This window comes from Loxodonta africana, chromosome 4 (assembly GCF_030014295.1).
Source record: "Loxodonta africana isolate mLoxAfr1 chromosome 4, mLoxAfr1.hap2, whole genome shotgun sequence".
NCBI lineage: Eukaryota > Metazoa > Chordata > Mammalia > Proboscidea > Elephantidae > Loxodonta > Loxodonta africana.
Window position 1 is genome coordinate 94,182,899 of NC_087345.1, and position 13,898 is coordinate 94,196,796.

The following is a 13,898-nucleotide window of genomic DNA, read 5'->3' on the forward strand; positions in this document are numbered from 1 at the left end:
ATGAAAAATGTCAGCACTATTACTGAGTTTGTCCTCCTGGGATTGTCCAGTGACTCCCAGGTGCAGACTCTCCTCTTCATGATGTTCCTGGTGATTTACCTCCTGACCTTGTTGGGGAACGTGGTAATGATCCTTGTGATCAGGGTTGATTCTCACCTCCACACCCCAATGTACTCCTTCCTTGGACATTTGTCCTTCCTGGATCTCAGCTTCTCCTCAGTCACCGTGCCCAAGATGCTGCAGAACTTCTTGTCTCAGAAGAAAAACATCTCAGTGTGGGGCTGCATTACCCAGAGTTTCTTTTTCACTCTCTCTGGGGGAACCGAAGCCTGTCTGCTGTCTGCCATGGCCTATGACTACTATGCTGCCATCTGCTACCCTCTGGTCTACACTATGGTCATGAACAGGCCTTTCTGCAGTGTAATTGTGAGCACAATTTGGGCAGTGGGGTTTCTGATCTCCTTTATAAACAGTCTCTTCATCCACAACTTACATTTTTTGTGGGCCCAACATTATCCCTCACTTCAGTTATGAGCTGCCTCCACTCTTCCTGCTGTCCTGCACTGATCCTACTGCCAATGAGATTCTTCTAGCTATGTTATGTGCATTCATGGGGCTGCTGACACTTCCCCTGATCCTCTTCTCTTACTCCAGAATCATCTCTGCTATACTGAGCATTCACTCTCGTAAGGGTCAAGGCAAAGCCTTCTCCACCTGCTCCTTGCACCTCACTGTGGTGTTCTTATTCTATGGGACAACACTTTTCTAGTACCTAAGCCCCACTTTGGGCTTCATGTTGGAGCAAGTGGTCTCCATTCAGTACAGTGTGATCACATCCTTGCTGAACCTCATCAACTACAGCCTCAAGAACAAGGAGGTAAAGGTAGCACTGCAAAGGATGCTCAGGCAGCAAATGTTTTCCTCCAGGTAAGAAAAAGCTGTGTGATTCTGCTCAGGAAATAGAGAAATCATCTGTAAAGGGGAAAGATTTTTACAGGCAGAGAGAACTTGGGGATATTGCATTTCAATTAAATTCAAGTATCTGTCTTTTTTCTTCAAAGTAAATAAACTTCCACAAAAGCTGAGGCCGGAGGGCAGGAGTTTGATGAAGGGACTCCTACCCAGCTGTACTTTGTAAAGTAATCCGAGATGAGGATTCTGGCTCCATCTGAAGGATCTTGGCTCCATCAGGGCTGAGAGAGGTGAAGTAGGTTGGCCAAATTGCTAATCTTTTCTTAGGGTTTCCACAAAGGTGCACAATAAAGAAAGAAACCTATGACAAAGGGGGAGCCAGATACTAATAATATTCCATAATGAATACAGTCAGAGCCTCCATTCACCTGACCTGGTGATACCAACTGGTATCAAATGGCCTATATACATAGGCAGGAAAAGTTTTAAAAAATTAGTAGATTATCATTTTGGAAATCACTATATCACACCTATTGTATTTTTTTTCAAAGCTCTCTTACCTGGGCCCTTCCATTAAAAAATATAGTATTTGCATTTGTTCTAGGTATATACTTTATACCAGTATACGGAATATGTATGTGGCAAGGGGAGGTAACATGAAAATCACAGAAGTGAATTAAAAGATCAATATGGTATTTACTCAATTAATAAACAAAAATATGTAATAACCTACTGAGAAACATAAAAAAAAAGATCTAAATAAATGTAAAGCAATATCATTTTCATGAATTGACAGACTATTGTAAAGATGTCAATTGTTCTCAAATTTATTTGTATATTTGGTAGAACATCAATCAAAATTCCAGGTTATTTCTTCTGAATTTGAAAAGTTGATTATAAAATTTATATAAAAATAAATGTCAAGCTACTCTTAAAAAGAAAAACAAGGTAGAAGACTGTAATAATATCAACACATATTATAATTTAAAACTAATTAATACTATTTGTTATTGACACAAAGACAAATTTGCCAATGGAAAAGGAAAGAGAACCTAGAAATGAACCCCAAATACATAAGTGGACCCTTGATATATGACTAAGTGGCAAAGCAAATCAATTAGATCAGGGTGGACTTTTAAATAAATGGTGCTGGAAAAATTAGCCCTCCGTATAGAAAATAAACAAAATACTATCAACACCCGTCATATGCAAAAATCAATTCTGATTGGATTGAAGTATTAAATGTGAAAGGCAAAACTATAAATCTTTTAAAAATAGTGTAAGACAATGTATTGAGGTGGTGGTGGTGGTTGTTTGTTGCCATGGCGACCTTAGGTATAACAGAACAAAACATTACCCAGTCCTGTGCCATCTTCATGATCTTGGATATATTTGAGCCCATTGTTGCAGCTATTGTATCAATCCATCTCATTGAGTGTTTCCCTCCTTTTTGCTGACTCTCTAACAAACATGATGTCCTTCTCTAATGATTGGTCTTTCTAGATGATGTGTCCAAAGTAAGCAAGATGAAGCCTCACCAGGAAGAATTTTTGAAATCAAGACACAAAAAGCACTAGCTATGAAAAAAAAAAAAAAATTGATAAGTAAAATTGCATTAAAATTAAGAGCTTTGATTCAATGAAAGACCTTAAAAGAGAATGAAAAGACAAACTATGGAGTGTGAAAAGGTATTTGCCACACATATAAACAGCAAAGCCTAGTATTCTACATTATCAAAAAGAAAAAAAAAATCAACTTGATAGGAAAATGGGCAAAAGAAAAGAATAGGAATTTCACAAAAGAGGAACTCCAATGTCTAAGGTTCTCAGTCTCAACAGAAATTATGCAGATTAAAATCACAATGAAAAATATCATTAAACATACATCAGATTGGCAAAAATTAAGAAGTTCAATAAAACAAAGTATTGACAAGAGTGCAGAGTAATGGGTACTCTCATTTTGGAAACAGTTTTGGCATTATGTTGTAAAGTTAAAGATACGCATATTTTCATCCCAGAATTCCACTACTAGGTATTTATCCTAGAAAAATTCATACACATTGTACCCAAAAAAAAGTGCAAGAATAGTCATGGTAGCACTATATATAATAGCCAAAACCCTAGGCAGTTCAAATGTTCATCTACAGTAGGAACCAAAAAAAAAGTTGTGATAACTTCGCCCAGTGGATTATATACACCAATGAAAACAAACAAACTACAATCACATGAAATACCGTGGGTGAATCTCAGATATAAAAATGGACATATACCATTATTCCATTCACTAAAGTTCAAAAAAGGTAAACATGACTGTATTGTTTAGGGATGCATGCATAGGTGCTAAAACCATCAATAATGCAAGGAAATTACAATAAGAATGTTAGGCTGCCTGGGTTATCATTAAGGGGGAAGGGATAGAGTTCTGATAGCAGAGGGGTGCACTGAGACTTTCCTGGTGCTGATAATATACTATTACTTAATCTTTGTAAAAAAAAAAAAAATTGTATATACTGATCAAGTAAAACTTTGCTTTATAATTATTTGTTAAATAATACATACATGTTATATATACTTTTCAGTGTATATGTCATATTTTATTTTTAAAAAAACTGAACGTTAAACTAAATGATGAAACACTGAAGCAGCTTCTACTAAAAGCAGAAGTTGGGCAGAGATGTCTGCCTCCAACACTATTTTCTAACATTATTTTGCAGAGTCTAACTAAGGTAATAAGGCATAAAAATGAAATACTTAGAAGAACTAGAAAAGACCAAATTCTTTATTTTTTATGTGACAGTATGATTATATTCTAGAAAACTCAAGAGATTCTATACGGGAAAAGCTATCATAATTAAGGAGAGTTTGTTAAGTGGGCAAGATACAAAATAAACACACAAAAATAACATTTCACTATCCTATCAATAACCAGGTTTGAAAAGGAAATGAAAAAAAAATTCCATTCACAGCAGCAAAAACCATAAAATAAAATTAACAAACATAGATACAGAACTTACATGAAGAAAACTGTATTGAATGACATAAAAACAAGATCTGAATAAATGGAGAGACATACCACATAGCCATCCTAAGCAAAAAATAAATTAAAATAATAATAATAATAAAATCAACTTGAAAGACATTGAGAGTCTGACAAATCAAAGAGAAATCTGAAGATGCAGGTTTTGTGAAAGTAGGAACTAGAGAGGCTGTGGAAATCTATGTCATGGAAACTAATGAATAATCTCTTTAAATCACCTCTGTTGGACAACCACAGCCTTTGTTGATTCAAATTCCTGGGTGAAAGGGCCCAACTGAATTAGCTTGGGTCACCTTTAGCCTGGGAAAGGACATTTAAATTTTCTCTGCAACATCATTTTTCCCATTTAACCCAACTTATTAACCTGTCCTTGAAAAAGGACCTAAAACTCAGTGACCACACAAAAGAAAACAGCACTGCTCTTTTAGTGTGTGAGTCGTTTGGCATGTCAGTCTCGAAATCAGACAATCATATCCATAAATTATTAAAGGACAGCCTTGTGGCCTTTAATTAGCTTTTCTCAGCTTCAAGGCTAATTTCTGTGACATTTTTCTCTGATTTTTCTCAGTGATCATTTTGAACTTCTGTTTTTCTCAGCCTGCCTAGTAAGCCACTATTTCCTTTAGTGGTCCTCCTAGAAGCCTCCTTAAGTGACTAGGACAGGTCTTCTTAACTTTTCTCTTCATCCTGACTTCCAGCTCTGAGCCCTTTTGAAGATGCCCTTGGCCTTCCCCCCACTCGCCAAGATCAGAGTTTCTTAGCAGGCCACATTCTTTACTTCCTCCTGGTGCATTTGTTGTGCCAGTGAGAGCCCTACTTCCAAGGGCTCAGCTCCCTTTTAACTCCCCTTTTCCCAAGGCAGTCAGTGAGCTGGACTCTACAGCCTTCTTCTTGCTCAGAGACAATGAGACTCCTTCCCTGTCCTGAAACTCGTGTGCCTATGCAGGACATCAAATGACAATACAGAATTAGTCCTCCTAGTCCTGTATGCGACCGAATGTAATGGCACCTACAACAACCCAAACTGTGATTCATTTACTTAACCTCTAGTCCTTTCTTCTTCTCCAAGACCCTACAGCTCCAAGCCATGCATTCAACTTAGGATGCTTGTGTATCCCTTTACTTGTTACAAGCTGAAGTTCTTTTGTATTTTGCTAGAAATGTAAATACCATTTTTAGATGAAGCAAACATGGAAAACCAACCTTGGGTGATTGTATCACAAGCTTTCGCTAAACAGAGGTAATGAGATCCGGAAGCCTGAGACCTTAAGAACACTTGGAACCCTGGAAGGGTTAGAAGGAGCCAGCAAAGAAAGACTTGAGCTAGCCTGGATAGCTAGACAGATTATGTAATAGCTTATTCCTGTATAGTAGAACAAGGACTGTGTCCAAATTCTTGTATTTTGATCTCAATACCTGTGTTTTTTCCTTATTTTATCACATTTTCATCTACGTTAACTATCCAAAGCCCTGATCATTCCAAAATACTTATTAGTTAGAAGGTGGAATTCTAGACAATCTTTTTATTTTAAAAATTCCTGTTCATATTGTTATGATGAATTGTAATAAATAGAATTTGGGGGTAGCTGAAAACAAAAATAAAAAGATGAACTACCCCCCAAAAGAATAACTGTTATATTTACCATATATTTATTTAAAGAAAATGAATATTGTATAATTCAGTCATTAATTAATGATACAGTAGAATCTATTTCAAATTCAGATTTTATGCTTGTTTCTCATTCTAATTACAGGTGTCTAGCAAACTTCCAGCGTCTACTGTGTTAAATCAGGAACAGGGAATAAGGAACAGCATGATTTATACATGTCTCAGGAAGATTTTTACTTTCAAGAAACCTCATTCAACATTCAGTGGGTCTGTCAAAAAAAAAAAAAAGATGTAGTGAGTATTTAATAGTGCTAGGTTCTGAGGACAAAAGACTGAATAAAACACAGTCATTCCCTCAAATATCTTGCCATCTATCTCCCTTTTTTCTCTCCTGTGTAGTATGCCAAATGAGTTTATAATCAAACGCGTGTGCTACAGTCTGTTCTGATTAATGTGTTTTTTCATATTGCCAATGCACCTTGATGAAAACCCATTTTTTCTTTTATTATACTATTAAGAAATGCCTAGTAAAGCAAATTTAAGTAGGGATTATTCAAGGATGAGGAAAAATAGAAAGTGTTCTCAGTAATAAAATTATCAGTTTTATAAAATGTGAAAGAATGAAGCCATAGTGACACAAACAGTAAGTCTCATCTGGGTCTGAGGAAGGTCCCCAGGCAAGGAGAGATCCCAAAACTATCACCTATGGTCTTCAGGATTGCTGCATTCCCACCATGGTATTCTACACAGGATTGTTTCTAACCAGGAAGTTCATTTTACAACAAAAATTTGTGAGCAATGGGCTCAGGATGATGCAATTTACTGGTCTTACTATGTTCCCCATCACCCTGAAGCAGCTGCCCTAATAGAACATTGGAATGGCCTTTTGAAATCTGTTATCATGGCAGCTGAGTGACAACACTTTGTGGGAGTGAGGTAATGTTCTACAGTAGCATTTCTCAAACATTTGGTATCAAGACCTCTTATATATTTTTAAGAATTCTTGGGGACCTCAAAGAGGTTTGTTGTTGTTGTTTTTAATATGGGTTATATCTATTGATATTTACTCTATTAGAAATTAAACTCGAGAAATTTAAAAAATATTTATCAATTCATTTAAAAATAATAATAAATCCTTTATGTGTTAAATTAAATGGCATATGGGGAGGCAGGGCCAGATGGTGGAATAGTCAGACGCTCCTGGTGATCTGTCTTACAACAAAGACCCCAAAAAACAAGCGAATTAGTTATATATATGACAAGTTAGGAGCCCTGAACATCAAAGGCAAAGTTAAGAAATTGGACCGAGCAGCCAGAGGAAGGAGAGACGGTTCAGAAGCAGCAAGGAGTTGCCAGACCTGACTCGGTGAGAACCAGTGCCCCTCTGGCCCAGTCCCCTGGCATGACTGCAGCCAAACTGGTGGTAGCGTTAAGGACACAGTTTCCCTAGCCACAGAGAGCTAGCAGCACAGAGTCTATTCACACCTCCAGAACCAGAGAAGAACAGCACTCTCAGCATAAATGATTGCATCTAATTTACAGCACAGATCAAATAGCTCCCCTTTCAGAAGAGCTCCCTCCCATTTATCTGATCCCTCTGCCCTAGGCCCTGAGCCAGCTTTAGTGACAGTCATTTTCCCTGGACCTGAGATATGTCTTGCCGCACACACTGAGCTATTATCCCGGCCTTGGAGAAGGAACAAATTAACAAATGGAGAAAAAATAACCTGCTGGCTCCCAAAGCTGGGAACATAGGGCAGAAGCAGCTCCTGTCCAGGCACAAGTGATCCATGGACTTCAAATCCCTTTCACTCCTGCATGGACACATGTGGTCCCATTTCAGCACCTAGGCCCTTGTTGTTGCAGTGCAAGGGTGTATGTGCCTGAGGTCTGACTTCAACTGTTTCAGCTTTGTGGTGGAGAGATGGGTTTTTTATGTTTGACACCACTCTACCTATTAAGCAGGGGCTTCACCTGCCCACATCAGAGGCCTGAGGACTTGTGGCTCCACCCAGGCCACCTAGCCACCCACAACAGGGGTCCAAGGATAAGTAGTGCCTCCTAGTCCTTACAGTTAAAAGCATTGGGTGCCTATGGTACAGCTGCAGAGCACATCCACCTGTGCACTCTAGAGAAGTATGCGCCTTCCTCACAGACAGGGGACAGTTGTCAGCCCCCTGCCTTGCTCAGAGTGTGACCCCCTGCTGCAACCAGAAACCTGTGCATATACCAATTACCATGGCTCCTCTAAGACCATTGGTGAGAGCCTGCACCATGTACTTGTACCTGGACACCTGAGCTGAATCCATACAAGAAAAGCAAATAGACTTCTAGGCTCATATGCCTGGTAACAGGTCTAGCCATCTGGTGACAGGACATTAGAGCTTCAAAGGCTAAAATAATCAAGCTACCTCACTCGAGCAGCCTATTTGGGTATATCAAAACAAAACAAAGCAGGAAGCTAGGACACAGTAAGCAAATATAAAACAAATTAATACAATAACTTGTAGATGGCTCAGAGACAACAGTCTATATCAAATCACATAAAGAAGCCAACCATGATCATTTCAACAAGCTCCCAAAACAAAGAATCAAGGAATCTTCTGGATGAAGATGTTTTCCTGGAATTACCAGAGGTAGAATACAAAAGATCAATATACAGAACTCCAAGAGATCAGGAAAGAGATCAGGCAAAATGCAGAAAAAGCCAAGGAACTCACAGAAAAAGCAGTCAAGGAAATTAAGAAGGTTATTCAAGAACATAAAGAGAAATTTAATAGGCTGCAAGAATCCATAGAGAGACAGCAATTGGAAATTCAGAAGATTAATAATAAAATTTCAGAATTAGACAACTCAGTAGAAAGTTAGAGGAGCAGAATTGAGACAATGGAAGTCAGAATTAGTGAAACTGAAGATAAAGCACTTGGCACCAACATATTTGAGGAAAATCCAGATGAAAGAATTTTAAAAAATGAAGAGACCCTAAGAAATTATGTGGAGCTCTATCAAGAGGAATAACCTACTAGTGATTAGAATACCAGAACAGGGAGAGATAACAGAAAATACAGAGAGAACTGTAGAAGATTTATTGGCATAAAATTTCCCTGATATTGTGAAAGATGAGATGATATCTGTCCAAGATGCTCATCAAACACCACACAAGGTAGATCCCCCAAAAAAGTCACCAAGACATATTATAATCAAACTTGCCAAAACCAAAGATAAAAGAGAATTTTAAGAGCAGCAAGAGATAAAAGAAAATCACTTACAAAGGAGAGTCAATAAGAATAAGCTCAGACTACTCAGCAGAAACCATGCAGGCAAGAAGGCAATGGGATGACATGGATAAAGCCTTGAAGGAAAAAAAATTGCCAGCTAAGAATCACATATCTAGCAAAACTGTCTCTCAAATATGAAGGTGAAATTAGGACATTTCCAGATAGACAGAAGTTTAGGGAATTTGCAAAAACCAAACCAAAACTACAAGAAATACTAACGGGAGTCCTCTGGTCAGAAAATCAATAACATCAGATAACAGAACCAAGGCTAGAACACAGGACAGCGAAACCAGATATCAACCCAGATAGGCAAATTACAAAAATAAATCAAGATTAAAAGACACCCAAAACTGGGAAACAGAGATGTCATTATGTAAAAGATGACAAAATTAAAACAATAAAGAGGGACTGAAAAATGTAGTCATTAATTTTTCATATGGAGAAGAAGTCAAGATGAAACAAAGGGATAAAAGTTTGGTGTAAACTTAGCAAAATAGGGGTAAATATTAAAGTAACCACAAAAGAGACTAACAACCCTACATATAAAAATAAAATAGAAGAAAAACATACTCAGCAAAAACAAAATTAACAACAATGAAAAAGAAGGAAAGAAAATTTATAATGAAAAACTACTCAGCACAAAAATTAAGTGGAAAAAAGAAACTGTCAACAACACACACAAAAAAACATCAAAATGACAGCACTAAATTCATACCTATCCATAATTAGCCTGAATGTAAATGGACTAAATGCACCAATAAGGAGACAGAGAGTAGCAGAATGGATTAAAAAACAAGACCCATCTGTATGCTGTCTACAAGAGACACATCTTAGACTTAAGGACACAAACTAACTAAAACTCAAAGTATGGAAAAACATATATCAACCAAACAGCAATCAAAAAATAGCAGGAGTGAAAATACTAATTTCTAACAAAAAAGACTTTAAAGTTAAATCCACCACAAAGGATAAGGACACTATATAATGATTAAAGGGACAATATACCAGGGGGATACTACCGTATTAAATATTTTTGCACCCAATGACAGGGCTTCAAGATACATAAAACAAACCCTAACAGCATTGAAAAAGGAGATAGCTCCACAATAATAGTAGGAGACTTCAATACACCACTTTTGGTAAAGGACAAAACATCCAGAAAGAAGTTCAATAAAGACACATAAGATCTAAATGCCACAATCAAACAACTTGACCTCATAGACATATACAGAACACTCCACCCAACAGCAGGCAAGCATAATTTCTTTTCCAATGCACATGGAACATTCTCTAGACTAGACCACATATTAGGTCATGAAGCAAGCCTTAACAGAACCCAAAACATCAAAATATTACAAAGCATATTCTCTACCACAAAGCCATAAAAGTAGAAATCAATAACAGAAAAAGCAGGGAAAAGAAATCAAACATACAGAAACTGAACAACACCTTGCTCAAAAAAGACTGGATTATAGAAGAAATTAAGGACAGAATAAAGAAATTCATAGAATCCAATGAGAATGAAAACACTTCCTATCAGAACCTTTGGGACACAGCAAAAGCAGTGCTCAGAGGTCAATTTATATCAATAAATGCACATATACAAAAAGAAGAAAAGGCCAAAATCAAAGAATTATCGCTACAACTTGAACAAATAGAAAGCAACAAAAGAAACCTCCAGGAACCAGAAGAAAGCAAAAAATAAAAATTAAAGCAAAATATATGAAACAAAAAAACAATTGAAAGAGTTAATAAGACTAAAAGCTGGTTCTTTGAAAAGATTAACAAAATCAATAAACCATTGGCCAAACTGACAAAAGAAAACCAGGAGAGGAAGCAAATATCCCAAATAAGAAATGAGATGGGCAATATCACAACAGAACCAACTGAAATTAAAAGAATCACATTGGATTACTATGAAAAATTGCACTCTAACAAATTTGAAAGCCTAGAAGGAATGGATGAATTTCTAGAAACACATTACCTACCTAAACTAACACAAACAGAGGTAAAACAACTAAATAAACCCATAGCAAAAGAAGAGATTGAAAAGGTAATTTAAAAACTCCCAACAACAAAAAAAAAAGCCCTGGTCCTGATGGCTTCACTGGAGAATTCTACCAAACTTCCAGAGAAGAATTAACACCACTACTACTAAAGGCATTTCAGAGCATAGAAAAAGAGAGACTACTCCCAAACTCATTTTATCAAGTCAGCTTTACCAAAATCAGGTAAGGACACAAGAAAAAAAGAAAATCACAGACCAATATCCCTCATGAAATTAGACGTAAAAATAAATCCTCAACAAAATTCTAGCCAATAGAATTCAATGACATATCAAAAAAAATAGTTCACCATGACCAAGTGGGATTCATACCAGGTATGCAGGGCTGGTTCAACATTAGGAAAACAACCAATGTAAACCATCTCATAAATAAAACAAAACACAAGAACCACATGATCTTATCATTTGATGCAGAAAAGGCATTTGACAAAGTCCAACAACCATTCATGATAAAAACTCTCAGCGAAATAAGAATAAATAATAAAGGGCACTTATACAAAGCCAACAGCCAACATCATCCTAAATGGAAACAGTCTGAAAGCATTCCCCTTGAGAATGGGAACCAGACAAGGATGTCCTTTATCACCACTCTTATTCAACATTGTGCTGGAAGTCCTAGCCGGAGCAATTAGGCTAGATAAAGAAATAAAGCGTATCCAAATTGGCAAAGAAGAAGTACAAGTATCTCTATTTCCAAATGACATGATCTTATACACAGAAAACCCTAAAGAATCCTCAAGAAAACTACTGAAACTAAGAGAAGAGTTCAGCAGAGTATCAAGACACAAGATACACAAACAAAAATCAGTTGGATTCCTATACACCAACAAAGAAAACATCGAAGAGGAAATCATCAAATCAACACCATTTACAATAGCCCGCAAGAGGATAAAATACTTAGGAATAAACCTAACCAGAGACATACAAAGAAAACTAGACACTACTGCAAGAAATCAAAAGAGACCTACATAAGTGGAAAAACATACCTTGCTCATGGATAGGAAGACTCAACATTGTAAAAATGTCTATTCTACTAAAAGCGATCTATAGGTACAATGCAATCCTGATCCAAACACCAATGACATTTTTTAATGAGACGGAGAAGCAAATCACCAACTTCATATGGAAGGGAAAGAGACCTCAGATAAGTAAGGCACTACTGAAAAAGCAAAACAAAGTGGAAGGCCTCACACTACCTGATTGTAGAACATATTATATCACTACAGTAGTCAAAATGGCCTGGTACTGTACAACAACAGATACATAGACCAATGGAACAGAATTGAGAATCCAGACATAAATCCATCTACATATAAGCAGCTGATATTTGATAGAAGCCCAAAGTCTATTAAATGGGAAAATGTACTCTTGAACAAATGGTGCTGGCGTAACTGGATATCCAACTGCAAAAAAATGAAACAAGACCCATACCTCATACGATGCACGAAACTATCTCAAAATGGATCAAAGACCTAAATATAAAATCTAAAACAATAAAGATCATGAAAAAAAAAAATAGAGACAATGCTAGGAGCCCTAATACATGGCATAAACAGTATACAAAACATTACTAACAATGCACAAACACTAGAAGAGAAACTAGATAACTGGGAGCTCCTAAAAATCAAATACCTATGCTCTTGCTGAAAGCAGAGACTACCAGCGGATGTTTACCTGTGTTTTATTGACTATGCAAAGCCATTCGACTGTGTGGATCATAACAAATTATGGATAACATTGCAAAGAGTGGGAATCCCAGAACACTTAATCGTGCTTATGAGGAATCTTTACATAGATCAAGAGGCAGTTGTTCGGGCAGAACGAGGGGATACTGATTGGTTTAAAGTCAGTAAAGGTTTGATTCAGGGTTGTATCATTTCACCATGCCTATTCAATCTGTATGCTGAGCAAATACTCCAAGAACCTGGATTACATGAAGAAGAACAGGACATCAGAGTTGGAGGAAGACTCATTAACAACCTGCATTGTGCAGATGACACAACCTTGCTTGCTGAAAGTGAGGAGGGCTTGAAACACTTACTGATGAAGATCAAAGACCACAGCCTTCAGTATGGATTGCACCTCAATATAAAGAAAACAAAAATCATCACAACTGGACCAATAAGCAACATCATGATAGATGGAGAAAAGATTGAAGTTGTCAAGGATTTCATTTTACATGGATCCATAATCAACAGCTATGGAAGCAGCAATCAAGAAATCAAATGATGCATTGCATTGGGTAAATCTGCTGCAAAGGACCTCTTTAAAGTGTTGAAAAGTAAAGATGTCATCTTGAAGATTAAGGTGCGCCTGACCCAAGCCATGGTATTCTCAATCTCATCATATGCATGTGAAAGCTGGACAATGAATAAAGAAGTCTAAAAAAGAATTGACGGCTTTGAATTGTGGTATTGGTGAAGAATATTGAATATACCATGGACTGCCAAAAGAACAAACAAATCTGTCTTGGAAGAAGTGCAACCAGAATGCTCCTTAGAAGCAAGGATGGCGAGACTGTGTCTCATATACTTTGGGCATGTTGTCAGGAGGGATCAGTCCTTGGAGAAGCACATCATGCTTGGCAAAGTACAGGGTTAGCAAAAAAGAGGAAGACCCTCAACAAGGTGGATTGACACAGTGGCTGCAACAATGAGCTCAAGCATAACAACAATTGTAAGGATGGTGCAGGACCAGGCAGTGTTTCGTTCTGTTGTGCATAGGGTCGCTATGAGTCGGAACCAACTCAACAGCACCTAGCAACAACAACAATGCTCATCCAAAGACTTCACCAAAAGAGTAAAAAGATTACCTACAGACTGGGAAACAGTTTTTGGCTACGTCAATTCTGATCAGTGTCTGATCTCTAAAATCTACATGATACTGCAAAGACTCAACAACAAAAAGATGAATAACCAAATTAAAAAATGAGCAAAAGATATGAACAAGCACTTCACCAAAGAAGACATTCAGGCAGCTAACAGATACATGAGGAAAT

General features: G+C 37.2%; 1 protein-coding gene across 1 annotated transcript in view; it reads left to right on the forward strand.

Moving 5' to 3' along the window:
- Positions 1-13,898, forward strand: part of LOC100657503 (olfactory receptor 8S1-like) — a 21,462-nt gene continuing 7,564 nt past the window's right edge. The window contains 2 exon segments of the mRNA XM_064285164.1: positions 1-495; positions 497-927. Of these exon segments, the coding sequence (XP_064141234.1) occupies positions 1-495; positions 497-927 (926 nt within the window).